The 15,428-nt window shown below is 41.4% G+C and overlaps 1 protein-coding gene across 3 annotated transcripts in view; it reads left to right on the forward strand.

Moving 5' to 3' along the window:
* The window catches only part of ARHGEF7 (Rho guanine nucleotide exchange factor 7), an 86,161-nt gene that overhangs the window by 22,033 nt on the left and 48,700 nt on the right, over window positions 1-15,428 (forward strand). For 2 of the 3 annotated variants that reach the window (XM_035114324.2, XM_035114322.2), the window contains exons 3-6: window positions 3,336-3,420; window positions 5,059-5,189; window positions 7,719-7,920; window positions 9,459-9,547. In XM_035114324.2, coding sequence (XP_034970215.2) covers window positions 3,336-3,420; window positions 5,059-5,189; window positions 7,719-7,920; window positions 9,459-9,547 — 507 coding nt within the window. Of the gene's footprint in view, window positions 1-3,335; window positions 3,421-5,058; window positions 5,190-7,718; window positions 7,921-9,458; window positions 9,548-11,741; window positions 12,947-14,213; window positions 14,217-15,428 lie in introns of those variants that run through there. The other variant, XM_035114325.2, reaches the window with a different exon arrangement.

The following is a 15,428-nucleotide window of genomic DNA, read 5'->3' on the forward strand; positions in this document are numbered from 1 at the left end:
AAGAAATGTTTAGTGTTCAAGAACAGGTTGGAAACCCCCCCCCCACCTCCTTGGTACATTGTTGGCAATTCTTACTATTCTGTTTAAAGAGAATTCCCAGATGACATGAAATCACTTCCATGAAACCATTACACATGCATATGCTCTACTCTCTGCAATCACCTTTCCTTCATCATCTTGTTTGGCTTCCTGTTGAGTAACGCCGCCTAGGTGCGTGTGTTATTCCGATGATGAACTGGCTGTTGGATTGGCCAATCGACTCGCTCCCACCATCCCAGATAGCCTCAGACTGGCAGGAAACATAAGCCTCTTCACATCCTGTTTTTCTTGACTTCTTTGAACATACACGTTTAGCAGTCTACTTTTGTTGAGAGAGAATTAACAATGGTGAGCCCAAATCCTTCTCTTGTGTGCTGTTTATATAGATTCTCTTGCTTCCTAACCCATTTTTATTTTGTGACTTTGCTGTTTTGAAAAATAGTCCTGGTATACTGTATCTCTGGCTGGATTTCTTCCGGTTGATACTTACGGTAACTCTCCGGGGTGGACGATGGAGTGAGGGGTAGGGAGTGGCATTTTCCTTTTCCTGCTGGAAACAAATTTTATGCCTTTAGCTTTTTAAAGACTTTTGATAATTGCATATTCTTGGGAATGTTTGGTTTAAAAGAGGTCTAGGGAACCTCAGGTCCAGGGGCCAAATGTAGCCCTCCAGGCCTCTTGTCTGGCCATCAAGATTCTCCCTAGATTCTCCTTTCACTGGCTCCATTCTGCATCCTCAAGTTTTTTTGCCGGGCTGGAATGTGTCTTACATGGCAATGGTTCTTGTTTTCCTGGATGGAGCAGTGTCTACTTCTGTCTACACAAGCACTCTGGCTTGCAAGATACAACGATGCCTCCTCCCTCATGGGTTGTTCTGGGCATTCTCCTGCCTCCCCAAAAGCCAATTTCATGGGTTGTCCAGGGGGAAGAAGTGGGAAGCCCTGTTGTGCAAGTAGAAGCCTGTGCACAGGGCTTCAGCGGGGTCACACTGTTGGAGAGATTCCATGCAGAGCGCTTTTTTAGAGTGTCGGGCATGCTCCTTCAGTGCACTTGGGACTTGCAACCACAGGCACAGTGCTGCCTGCTTCCAATTCCCTATCTCTTCATGTCAGGAATGTGGGGAACTGTGGGCCGTGCCCACCAGCAATCATGCGGGTGCAAAAACATTTTCCAAAGTACAGTGTACCCTGGAAAAGAACACTTTGGTTTTTCCCCTCTTTATGCTAAGTGTGTGCAACCTCGGGGGGGGGGGTAGGGTGAAGCTTCCTTATGTACAGTATATGGGTTCTGAATGCAGGCTCTGCTTAGGACAAGTTCCCACTCTGTATTTTTGTTTTAAAAAAGAGAGACAACTGATAACTTCGTTTGGTTCAGGCAGAGATAGAGGGCCACATGTGGAAAATAAATAGTCCTTTCTGGGTGACTTTGCAGGATTGGCTAATACATCCTGTGTACAGTAGGGTAAGGTTCCCCCACCCCATCCCCACCCCCACTCCTACATCAATGCCTGAAGAGGGCTATTGTGTTTGCTGAAACAGGTTGGCATAGCTGCCCCTCTGTACTGCAGTTGACTCATCAGCCTGTAAAAGGGATAACTTCTGGAGAATCTTTTTTTTTTAAAAAAAATATTTTTATTAATTTTCCAATTAAAACCAATTATATCACATTCAATATTTCAAATTATACACATATATATATCAATCAAACCGAATGTTATGCCAAATCATCTAAATAATTTATTTTTGGGTTCCCATGCTTCAAGAAATTGGGAATTCCTCGCAACTGTCCACTGCCGTCTTATTTCTAAAGTTCAAATCGTCCTCCAAGCTCATAATATTCCAAATCTTCCCCTTACAGTCACCTAGATGTTTTCCACTTTCATCCAATTGTTCCAGCTGCTGAGATAAATGTCAAACGAAGTTTCACAGATGTTCTTTCTCCTGTGTGAGTTAATCAGTCCAGCCTCCCCATAAATCTTCTTAGTGGAGCTCCCTGTTGCGACGGAGTAGCAGCGCCATCTTAAAAGGCTCAAATCACTTTCATTTTCTCTCATAGCCATGAAGATTTACGATTTATTTATCTTTATAGAATTTACAGCTTTTTCAGGCAGGAGACCCAAACATCCAACCATGAACTCTTGGTAAATTAATGGATCTCCTTGCCCTATAGCTGAACTTAGCTTCAGGTCGCTGCTCCAATTTAAAGTGCGTCACAGCTCATAAATCCTCCGAACGCGTCCAGAACTCCTTCCGTCTGACTAGGGGGGGGCTTTTCTCATCGGCAACTTCACATCTTTAAGAAATATGCTCAGTAACAACAGCTATAAAGTTCAACTCACACAGTCTTTTGCTTCTCTTTCACTCCAAACAAGCCAGGACATCGCGTCCGGGAAGATACGAGGCAACAATATGAAGAAAAAATAAAAACTTGCTTCCCTTATCGCTCCGTCCCCATCAATCCTTCTTCCAGATGCCGTACATTCTTTGACTCCTCTCGCTCAGCAGCATAAAATTCTCAGCAGTAAACAGCGCTTCTTCCCCTCCTTCTGAAGTATGTCCATAGATTTAAGCCTAATTATCTTCTTTAACCATGGAAATCCCCGCCATGCAGATTAGCGTCCGGGAGTCCTGGCCGTCGTAAGTGCTCAGCCCAAGCTCCCCCCACTCCAAAAACAGTCGGAGTGGGTCTGGGGGCATCGCGGGCCAGCGGCCCCTCTCCGTAACCCCCGGAGAGGGTAGGGGGTTGCCATTTACTCCCCTAGCAACCGCCAAATTCCTTACGAAGGTCAGAGAGATGGAAAACAGGTCCGCCATTCCTGCAGGCGGAAACCGGAACCAACTTCTGGAGAATCTTTAAGTGGCCTATGGAAGATGGGCATACAATAGGCCAGGTAGGGGTGTTTTTGGAAATGGATTCCATAAGGAGGTTGTTCAAGAGAGAAGACGTGGTCCTGTGGCCTTGGAGTTCCGTGTGAAAGGGCACACACAACCAATTCCCTTTGGCATGTCTATGGGTGTGGGGGACACATGTGGCAGGAGATGTTCACTCAGGTAGGCAAAGTGCATAAAAAAGCCATTGTCAACACTTTGAATTGGGCCCGGAAGCTAATAAGGTAGGGGGTCCTCGCAAGAGAAACAGAAGTTGTACGCTCTTTGCAACTCACGTTTGTGTGTATAAAATAAAAACAACGGATCAAAACCTGGCTGAGATCTTTCAGAACAATTTCGTTTTGAACTTGCAGTGGCTTTCTTTCTAGCATGACTTAATATGTATTCATGTTTCTTTTCTTTTTAAAGACGTTTGATGCAAATGATCTCTATCAGGGACAGAACTTCAACAAGGTGCTCAGCTCCTTGGTTGCTCTAAACAAAGTAACAGCAGGTAAGTAAAATCCATTTCCACCTACTTCATTTTCTCGCTGTTCTGTATTTTGTTTGTTTGTTTTGCTGAAAGTTTCTATGTTTCAGGGTTTTTGTTTTAAAAAAAGTTCACTGTATTTACCATTCAGCAGCAGGATTTTTATGCCACTCATTTCCTGCGACACTCTGGCGACACTCTGGCTCACAGCTCCCCAGTTGTCCATGAGCTGAATTTGCTTCCTTAACTAAATAAAGGAACTATACCTGAATAGCTCTGTTGATGATAGCGCCAAAGTCATTAGCTTGGAATTTGCTTGGTTTTCAGTGTTCCCTGCACAAGTGCCCCATTTCCATACTTAGATGCTATTTGGAATATATTTGGCATCAGGTACAGAACACCTCTACTTTTCTTAGTAATATATACCTACTGTGTCTGTTTTGGTGCTCTTTTTTCCATTTTAAGAGGATAGATGGACAATTGTCCCATTTTTCTAGTAATAATTCTGTGGTGTGTACCAGACGTTTGTTGTTTTGATCATAGGATCACCTCTAATGATTTTGATACCCCATGACTATGGGGCATAAATGTCACTGTCTCTTAAAGCACTCATGTGTGTGTGTGTGCACAAACATACACTTAACAGTTCATAATATTAGTATGTGTGTCAAAGCCTATTTTATTGCATTAATTCCACGTGTGGTCCGCAGGGTGGCAACATGAGAACGGGCTTCCTCTCATGTGTTTGCGAACATCAGTGAAGCTGGACAACAGTAGAGCTGAGGAATAATCTAGCAGAAGTTCTGATATGTCCCTTTAAAAGCAATCTAATTGAATGTTTATTTTATTATATGTATCCCTCACTTTTTATTCAAAACTGGCTCTCAAACCAGTTTACAGCTACAGTATACCATATAATTACGGATAGATAGGTTTTGTGGTAGGCTATTCTGGTTCCTGATAGTTGGTGTCATAGTCTAGGATGGTTGTAGGATTTCTTCCAGAGAGAGAAGGAGCTGCAAATGTACTTGGGGGGCTAGTAGATTATAAAGATGCATTTAAGTGCTTAATCGTATGAGCCACATTGAATTCAGTGGCACTTACATTCCCATATAATGTGTCTATTATAGATGTTGTGCCTCCCTGAATGTAGAAAGAGTGGGCTATATACATTTTAATAAGTTTAGAACCCTGAAAATGTTTCATGATTTGTTTTATCTTGCTACTCTTGTTGGGGTATGGTGCCTTCCTTTCCCAAATAAGACAGTGAGGACTTTACCTACCGGCCTCTTCTTCCCACCCCATGCCTCATGGATTTCTTGCCTGATCCAACTAAGGAGACACATACATGGAAAGTGACACATCCTCCTCCTCATTTCCATAGTAATGATATCACTTTTGGGATCGGGGACAGGCGTTCTAAATTGGACATGCATGCAAATGTGCCTCCTGGTGTGGATATGGAAGTATGCCCTCATGCATTCCATTCGATTTTGGGGGATGAGGGGTGTGATTATTATTATTTGCTTTTAAAGTGTACACGTACATTTCTGGGAATTCTACACTTCAGTTTTAGGAAATCAAATATAAATGCACAAATTTTACACTGTATATGTGTGCTTAACTGAAATGCTAATGTTCCATGGTTATCTTTTTTTTCAGATATTGGGCTAGGAAGTGATTCTGTGTGCGCAAGGCCATCATCTCATCGAATAAAATCTTTTGATTCCCTGGGATCCCAATCTTTACATAGCAGAACCTCAAAACTTTTTCAGGGCCAGTATCGAAGTCTGGTGAGTGTTGACCTATTTCTATTCTCTTTCTTTTTCTTTTCACTCTCCTTAATTAGTGCTGCAAAGTGAGAAGCTTGGCTCAGATTCACAAGATACTTGATCTTTGCCTTCTCAGCTATCCGTAGCATAAGCCTTTGAGACTTTAAATATGTTTCGTGCTGTTTTGAGGAATCTGCTTTCGGATTCTGCAGATTCATGGGTTGAGATCAACAATTCAGTGCAGTCAGGTGTTGCTTAAACCCACTAGTGCGCCAGTGAGGTTTAAGTGTGCTTAGCTATTGGCTTGTGGCCAAAGAGTCCTAGAAATGGTGCTTTTGTAAACAGTTCATAGCCATCTAGTTCCTCCGTGTTTGATGCTGCCCAGAGTGACTGGGGCAACCCAGTCAAATGGGCAGGTAGTTGTTGTTGTTGTTGTTGTGCTATTTTATTGTTGTTATTATTCTGTGCACTATCTTAAGTCATAATACATGAAGAATAGACCTCTTTACTCAATGGGTGCCCAAGCATTACATTTGTGTTTCATTTTCTGCTTAGGTTTTAACCAGTTAAATTTCAGCGTTGTGTCGAACATGGGTCCTACTTAGAAATGACCCATTCAAACCAATGTATTTAAATTGGCCATGCCCATTCACTTTAATAGTTCTGCTCTGAGTGAGGGCTAGTGCTACCGGTAGTTACTGCCCTCGGCAACCAAGTCTGCCAATGTCAAATGAATTCATTCAGTTTCAGTTCGCACATGTGTGATGAGAAAATAAGGCACATGATAATGCAGTTCAGAGCAAAGTAATAGGTCTAAAACTTTTACAGCTAAAGGGGTATGAATCCTACCTTAAAAGTATACTATCTAGGTACTAGATAAATCTCAAAGGCCTCTTTCATTTGTACTTTTTAATTGTACAACCATGCACGTTCATAGGTGAAGAAGCAACCTATGCTTTTTTGTCTGAACCTGGTAACCTGATTTTTTTTGTATAGGGAGGGGGTGGTTCTGTTCTGTTTCATACTTGACTAAGACTTCTGGATAATGGTTCAAGTTCTGTTCTGCTTCAGGGAAATATAAGGGTTTGTTCTAGTTTGTTTTTTATATTTACATCCCATATTTTCTTGAAGGAGGACATGGTGGCCCATTTTCCCGCCCTCTCCCATTTATCTTCATAACAACCCTGTCAGGTAGATTAGGTCATCAGGCAGTGACTGGCCCATGGTTATCCAGTGAGTGGTTGAATTCAACCCTGTTTCTTGGTTCAGATATTTTCTGAGTCTGTGGTTTTTCCAATTTTTGAAGTGTGATGGTAAAATCTGTGAGAGTAAATAATATTAGTTCATATAAATGTTGTTCCTCTGCTTGTCATCTCAAACAGAGTTTTTTTTTTTGCTGAAAGGCAACTAACCAATGATAGGCATGAGGTGCCGAGAACCAGTGGTTCTCTAGATGCTGTCGGACTCCCAGATCCTATCAGCCCCAGCCTGCATGGCTGTTGGTCAAGGGAATGATGGGAATTCCTGTCCAGCAACATTGCAGTGCCTCACCTCTGATATAAATTAAATGAACAAAATGAGGCCCACGTCTTCTGACCAGTCCTTGCCATTTCATGCTCACTTTCTTCCTACTGTGGGAACTTTTATAGAACTATGTAAAAATAGCCTCTGTGTTTGATTTGAAGGTTAGCTTGGTATGGTCAAGGTATCCCGTGCATTTCCAGGAATGGCAAATCTGCCGAACAATGACTGTTCACACTGTTTGCAAAGGGTGAGGTTGGTGTCAAGCTGATGGAGGAGTTGGCGTCCATGTTCTAGAATGGAGTAAGCGGCCATACCACTTCTTTTAAGGCTGTCTTGCACTCTTTACTCCTGAAGTTTCTAAGCAGCTGAAAGTACTGCATACTTTCCACTACTAGTCAAGGCAGCCGTAAATCCTAAAATCAGTGGCTGGCTTTATTCCAGTCTGTTTTGAATGACTCCACCCATGGATGTGAAGGAGTGCTTGTATCCTTTCATACACTTCGTTTTGCATCAGTCGCCGATGTCAGCTTATACTGATTCACACATACAGGCTGGGACATTAAACGAAAGAGCACTTAGGGCACTCCTAGGAAAGTGATAAGCAGGCATCTGTTTTGACTTAGCTTTTCCATCAGTATGCAGTTACAGGTTCAGTTTGGAAAATGTTGCAGCGAATATGTGTGGGTGGTTGGGTGCTCACACAAACAGCCACACAGGTTTTCAATCCATGCCAAGTTTCACAGTATAAGTTTGGGAAAGTATCATGGATTTCGTAATATCCTAGGACCTTTGCCTGTCTTGTATGCCTGGGGGCCATGACTGTTTACTACATGTTCCTAGACTCCCAAATGTTATAGAAATGGAATGGTTAGACCATTGTACAACCACAGAGACCTTTCTCATTCTTCAGCCTGTTATCCTGCTCTGGGGATTTGCAGATGCCGTTTCATACATCTCAGTTAAATTTTGTTAACATTTTGAAAAAGTACCTAAAACTCTTGTTTTCACTTGTCTTGTCACTTCTAGGATATGACAGATAACAGCAACCACCAGCTGGTGGTAAGGGCAAAGTTTAATTTTCAACAAACCAATGAAGATGAACTTTCTTTTACAAAAGGAGATATTATTCATGTTACGAGAGTGGAAGAAGGAGGCTGGTGGGAAGGAACTCACAATGGCAAGACAGGCTGGTTTCCCAGTAATTACGTACGAGAAGTAAAATCAAATGGTGGGTTTCAAGAGCCTGCTTATAAACTGCCCAAACTTATTTTCTTTGTGGATTTCTATGTAACATATGTGGGACGCAGGTGGCACTGTGGGTTAAACCACAGAGCCTAGGGCTTGCTGATCAGAAGGTCAGCGGTTCGAATCCCTGCGACGGGGTGAGCTCCTGTTGCTCGGTCCCAGCTCCTGTCAACCTAGCAGTTCAAAAGCACGCCAAAAAGTGCAAGTACATAATTACCGTGTTTCTCTGAAAATAAGACACCATCTTATATTTATTTTTCCTTAAAAAAAAATACACTATGGCTTATTTTCCGGGGATGTCTTATTTTTTTAATTAAGTATGGTACAGTTTAACCTACAAGGTTAAACTGCCTATCACTATGGCTTATTTTCGGGGTATGGCTTATATTCCTTGAATGCTTAAAAATCCTGCTATGGCTTATTTTCGGAGAAACAGGGTAGAAACCGCTCCAGCGTGAAGGTAAATAGTGTTTCCGTGTGCTCCTCTGGTTCGCCAGAAGCGGCTTTGTCATGCTGGCCACATGACCTGGAAGTTGTACGCCGGCACCCTCGGCCAATAACGTGAGATGAGCGCCGCAACCCCAGAGTCTGTCACGACTGGACCTAATGGTCAGGGGTCCCCTTACCTTTACCTTTATGTAACATATATATTTGTGACAATGCATGCCAATGTATCCCAGCTACAAAAATGAGTGTGAAATTCTTTAATCTACCTTTTGTACATCAGGGCAGGGTACTGAATGAGAGATTTTGTTCTGAAGACTCCAGTACATGTATTGACAACATGGTTAGGTGCATTGCATACAGATACACAGATTTTCTTTCATGTTTAGCAGCCTCAGTAAGATCCCCACACATTATGTGATGGTGACTGCTAAGCAGGTGTATGCTTTGACACCTGTTTACAAGTTACTAGCTTTCACATTTGGATTCCTAGTCCTAGTGAAGATGGTTCAGTGACCAGTGGCAGGCAATGTAAAGCCCCAGGTCTTATCTTTCATTTTTTAAAAAAATACACCTGTTAGTTTCTATAATGTGTTCCAGAGTCTCCAGGCTAAGATTTATAACAAATGACCCGGATTCAGTGCTTTTCCTTCTTGTCACACAGCAATTTAACTCCATAAGTTTTCAATTGATTACAGTTTCCTGTAGTGTCCAAACTGGGAAACAATGGTTACCAGGTTTGGAAGAAGGCAGACTTTAAAATCTTCAAATTGTGGTTTAAGATCCTGGCTTGTTCTAAAAGTGGAACAAGGAACTGTTTCTAATTGAAGACTTCCATCAGTGTGCTGATGGAACGGACTCTGCGAACATGAAACACTCAGGCAAAAAGACTCATTCATATCTTTGTTTACTAAGCCGAGATGGATCCATATGAATGAGCTCTGTGCTTGTAAATAAATAGCTGAAGTAAATGGTCCTGAACTTTGCCGCAACAAGTTTTAAGAAGAGCATTTTGTTTGACCTCTAGTGTCCGAGCTGTGAAATTGCACCCTACTGCTAATATATTCCCTATTTCAGAAAAACCTGTCTCCCCAAAATCAGGAAGCCTGAAGAGTCCACCAAAGGGATTCGATACATCTGCAATTAGCAAAAGCTATTATAATGTGGTGAGTAATCTTTATCTGAATTTTCTTGTGCACTACTTATCCATAGATCTTGCTTAAGGCTAGAGCACCGAAGGTGATGATGTCATGGTTTGCTTGATTTTTGCAAAGGTTCTTCATCTGCAGGAGCTGGGCACCTTAAACCACTATTTGCTAAGCTGCAGAGAGCCCACCAGCCACGTGTTGTGGCAAACCAGGATGCTTGACAACAACTCTTGCCTGTTTTTGTATTCCAACATAGGCAGCAAACCAGAAAGCTGCCCAATTCCCTGTATGCCACTATATGTGGCTTGGAGGCTCACGGGTTTACAGTCTTGGCTTAAAGAATTGGAACCCAAATGCTGAAGTGAAAGGCTGATGCTTAAAAGTCGGTCAGTATTTGGAAGAGCTGGCACCTTATATGCCTACTGGCACAAAATATGCACATTTCGGCCTATATGACTCTAGTGATACAAAGCAGCACAAGATGAACAAGGAAGAGCCCATGATCAAGTCTGAGTAATTATCCAAATAAGTGGTTTTGTTAGTGCAAGATCTTCCTGTCTGCAAAATTGAATCTGTCCTCCCCACATGCTTCCTGCACCCTCTCCGAATCTGCTTCAGAGGGTTGGGGGGAAACCCCATAACAGATTTATGGAGTGCAGGGGGAGAGGAGACAAGGCATCCCATTACACAGGTGAATGTCTTTGCACTAACAGAACTACTTTGTTGAAGACCGCCCCAAATACCCAGCTTAGTTTTAGAATCCCTGAAGACTCTCTTTGTGCAAAAATGAAAAGGTGTTTCCAAAAGTAGTGGGTACTGCATGATTTGTGTTTATGCAGTGTGAATGATTGCGGTAGGGAGATCGGTTGGGAGCTGATGTAAGACAGAACTGGTGCGATATGTGTATGTGTTAGTGGGGTGAGTGTTGCATGTTTTGCAAGTCAGAATGTGCCTTGGCAAGAGGGAGGTTGAAGAGGGAAGGGGTGGTGCTTTTATTCAGGTGGTTATGGGTAGGAGAGAGTATGGGGAGTGAAGGGCGGGGAGGTCGGAGGGTTGCAGACCATAGCCCCCCCTATCTTACAGATACTTGTTGGCCAGACTACTGCATTCTGACACTTGATATGTTTCTTTTGTTATGTGCATTGTATTTGCTATCTTTTTTGTCTTGATTTGGTATTAAGCAGTATGTAAAAAATGAAATAAAAGTCGAGAGACTGTGCTGCTGAGCTCTCTTGTTTTTGCGAATTCTTTTGTGCTGAGGAAGTCTTGGGAGATGTTTGGGGCTAGTCTTTGTTCAAGAAACCTGCTGCTGTGTGCACAAAATTTTGAACTGCAGCAAAAGAGAAAGAGGTGGGAACTTAACTTGGAATAGTGCATGGCTTTGGTGCAGATTCCAAACAGGCATTTTCATAGTATTTCTAGTAATGGGGGGTTGTGGTTGTGCTGTCTGAAAAGAGTGAGTGAGGGCTAATGCACGCATTGCTATTCCTATTCTCCTTCCTTATGATCTTCATGGGAAAAGGAAGGAAGGTTTTTGATGTGTGCCTTAATAGCACCCGAACCAGGTGTTTAAAGGAGCTTTTCCAGTTCCACATATTGGAAGAGTTCCACCACAGAGATAATGCTAAATATACAACGGATGCATTCCATAAGAATGTCTTATCAGTCATGTATTGTAGAGGCCTAGTCTGTGCAGTTTTTTCCTTTTGCACGGAATACTTTATTTCCTATTTTATTGATGTCACAGAAGGAAGAAGGCAAGGTCTCTTCTGTACCTTGCAAGGAATGGTGCTCTGTCACCCAGACGGGGATTTAGACTTACAATTGTATGTTCAGCTCCTTTGACAAGACACCATCTTTGGCCATTTTCTCTCAGGACTTCTTCCTATGCAGCGATGATGTTGGTTCCCGTACATCAGTTTGTAGGGAGCCTATTTATAGCCTTCCTCCAGATGTTGTTGGACTCCAGCTCCCATTTCCAGCAGCCAAGCATGACCAGTGGTCAAAGATGATGGAAGTTGTAGAACAACAATATCTGGAGGCCCCTGTGTCCCCCACCATTGCCCTAATCCAGGCATAGGCAACCTTGGCTCTCCAGATGTTTTGGAACTACAACTCCCATGATCCCTGACCACTGGCCCTGTTAGCTAGGGATCATGGGAGTTGTAGTTCCAAAACATCTGGAGAGCCAAGGTTGCCTATGCCTGCCCTAATCAAAGGAGGCTATTTCAAATGAATTAACAAAGGGAACAATTGAGCCCATTAGGATAGTAAAGTTTTTTTTTTAAAAAAAAATGTTTGAAAAGTGAATTATGTAATATGCAAATTTTAGAGAACTTCACTGATGAAATTAACTTGCACTCTTGATGAGGGCACAAAATCTAAACATTGCTGAACAATATTCAAAGGGTGCTTGTCGCAGCTGGATTGTTAGTATTTGAGAATGCTGAGTAAATCTGTCACTTGTCTCTCACTTGGTAGTTGACATGCGAATCTGTGAAGAGTATTTCTTGGGGAAAGTTTTCATAATGACTCCCGGGGTCCAAAAACATTCCTCGGGAAATTCAGAAAAGTCGCTGTGAAGTTGTTAAACTCAGCCCACATTTTTCATGGCTTTGGGGTTTTTTTGTGTTTTTTTTTAAAGGAATGTTCACACATGTTATGAGTTGCATGTAAACTGACATGATGAAGATTTCCTGAAATAGATCAGGAGACAGGCTCCTGTAGTTATGTGGACTTTTAACAATCTCTTGTATAATGTTGAATTTGGTTTTATCTGTTATTATCGTGTGACTATTTGAAATTTGGCTATTTAGAGATACACACCATTATTTGTGCATTACATATTTTTGACTTTATTCTGCAGTGGCTCAGTTCTAGGATTGGGGGGGGGAGAGAGAGTATATGCTATTACAGGCAGAAAAAACATAATGCAAGGATCTATTTTGCTGCAAAAAGTTTGTGGGTACTTAGGCAGATTCCCTATATGATTGTGTATCCTTTTTTCTTTTTTTTAAGTAGAAGAAAAAACATTGCAAAGTGGCGCTCAGTTTCCTTTCACCTGATATCAAAACAGTCGTTTAAGCAGTTTTGTTATTTGTTCTTTTGAAGCCACACTGTAGTCAAAGTTGGGGATGATAACTGGGTATTGTGTGAGCGAACTGTTAGACATACTGTACTTGATATTTTTCTCCCCTCTTGTGACCGAGGAAATAGCTCGCACTGAATGAATCCAGCTCTTTATGCTTTTCGTTTGTGTGCAGACTGTTAAATGTTACCATGTCTGTGAAAGCAGTCCACAGTTGGTACCTGCCGGTAGTTCCATCAGATGGTGATGGAGCTTTTGGAACAGGTCTTTGAAATCTCATGGGTTCTTGCAGCAGCCAGAATGTGCAGAAAGCAGGAAAGAGGAGAAAGGTGATTATTAGATCAGACAAGTATGGCGGTGAGATTAGAAACCGTGAGGTGCAGCTATGCTGAATGTGAAGTATTATTATGTTTGATGCTTTTTAACCTCCAAAAATACTGTAAGGCAGGTAAGTGAACTTGAAGCCCATCCGAAAACAGTGATACACAGAGAAATCATGAGAATTGAGAATTTTCTGCATAAAAAATCAGTATGAATCTTGAAAGTCAAAATAGGATTTTTTAAAAAATGGTACTGCATGAATGCAGGTAATGTAAAGTAGAATTTATTTGAACCTTGGGAACATGCTTATTTGTGGGAATTTAATTTACACTTAGGCAAAATGCAGCTCTACTAGCTGCTGGTAATTTAGAAACTGTATTACAGTACAGCATATTTTAATTCAGATATGGTTTGTTTTCTCAGATTAGCAAATATACTGCGTGCATTTTAAAATTAAAAACAGCTAATTTAAAAACATTTAAGAGTGATACTATTAAGCGTCTCTTAATAGTTAGTTAATGTTTTTCGGAGATTAGATCATGAGAATACACCTTGATGACTCCTGCATAAAAATGATGCAAAATAGTGCCAGTGTAATATGTGAAAGCCTTATAAAATGTTTCTTCTAGATGCTTATTTAATGCCCCCCTCCCCACATACAATGCAACCTTTGCTGCTGATTGCTGGTTTTGTAATGCAGCAAGCAACAGGTTCCCCCCCCCCCACGCATTGCCTGGCTTTGCATGCGACAGTGTTGTGGTCTGCTGATGTTTCAACATTGTCTTTTCTTTCTAAGATATAATTTATTAATCTTTCTGCTTCTTGTGTGCAAGCCAGTACTTTCTGACTGACTAATTAATAAATAGCTTATGTGTTCTTTGTGACATCTGTCCTTCGTAGCGCTTCTTGCAAAATGGAGACATTTTAAGCTTCGGGGCAGGAGTCAAGTTACCAACAAAAGAATGAACTCAGAAATTGTCTTCCCCCCACCCTCTCTTCAGCTGAATAGGCCTATTCAAAGGAATAAAACTGAGTTCAGCAACACTAATGAAAGAAGCAGTGAATTCTCCATTTCAAATAGTTCAGCATGCCACTTGTTTCATCAGGTTTTCATATAGACATCTGGCATGAATGATGGTTTTATGCCCATACCAACTAGAAACTGCTGTATTGAATAATGTAGTTAGGCTAACATCATCCTAATCATGGGGGTTCTAGGAGATCCATTGAATTATTAGCCTTCCCAAAGTAATAAAAAAATTGGGGGTTTAAAAGGTAGTGGTAAAAACAGATAGCTTATTATTGCAGATTGCAATGCTCTTAGCAACTACTGGAAACATTTCCCTACTCCTAGGGCAGTGTTAGAAACTCGTATATAAGCTAGGCGCTAAAATGCTCCTTAAACCAAGGTTATAGTCACGGAATGTCTGGTTGCCCTTTTTGGGTAAGATAGCTCCAAAGTCTTATTTTTCAAATGATGGACTGACTGTGATTGGTTCTCAGTTAAACATCTGGCTAGTTCAGATGACAGCCTTGAACTGGGTTAAGAGCTTTGAAAACTTAAAGAAGAAAAGTCACTCGATCCAGTCCACATATATAGGTGAAACTTGGAAAATTAGAATATCGTCGAAAAGTGCATTTATTTCAGTAATGCAACTTATTATTTTTTATTTTTATTTTTACAAATGCTTTCTTTTGGAAATTCCACAGTAATAAAACAAATAGTTACAACAATACAAAAATAAACAAAAATGAACATCACGATTATATTTCATTAATTACATTCCATTTATAATTGACCCGCCTAACGACGAATAATTACAATTACAACAAATAAAGGCTTGACATATCTTGGTTTGCATGTCATGCATCTATCTCATATATTGGTTTCACCTTTTAAGTTGCATTACAGAAATAAATGCACTTTTCGACAATATTCTAATTTTCCGAGTTTCACCTGTATATATTGGCCTGTTCCGACCTCTTTTTCTTAATGGTGACTGCTCCCGCTCAGGCTGCACAGAAAAAGCATTTTGGTTCCAGAAATTCATTCTGATTGTGCAGATAAAATAATAACTGATAGAATTCTACAGGTTGTGGTATTAGTGTGCGAAAACAGCCCAGATCCAGTGATCCCTAGGCATGCATCTCCAGATGGTGGAAATGTCAAGAGCCATCCTGGCGCCCAGGCATCTTTACTTGGTCGCAAGTGGTCAATAGCCAGGTGCAAAATGCACCTGGCGCCTGGCTAATTTCAAACACTGACATCTAGCTACACCTGCACTCTAGTGGTGCGCGCTGTGTATTTTGGCAAAAACCACACCCAAGGGAGGAAGGCGAGCTGCAGAGCAGAGTACCATCTCACACTTTTAATTTCTGACACACATTTGTCAAAAAAAAGATTAGCCATCGGTGCCTTATATAATCAAGGTGCTGTACGGAAGATATGTCAGACATTTCCCTTATATATATCATATCCTTTGGTTCTTT

The sequence above is a fragment of the Zootoca vivipara genome, chromosome 4, assembly GCF_963506605.1.
Source record: "Zootoca vivipara chromosome 4, rZooViv1.1, whole genome shotgun sequence".
NCBI classification, from domain to species: Eukaryota; Metazoa; Chordata; class Lepidosauria; order Squamata; family Lacertidae; genus Zootoca; species Zootoca vivipara.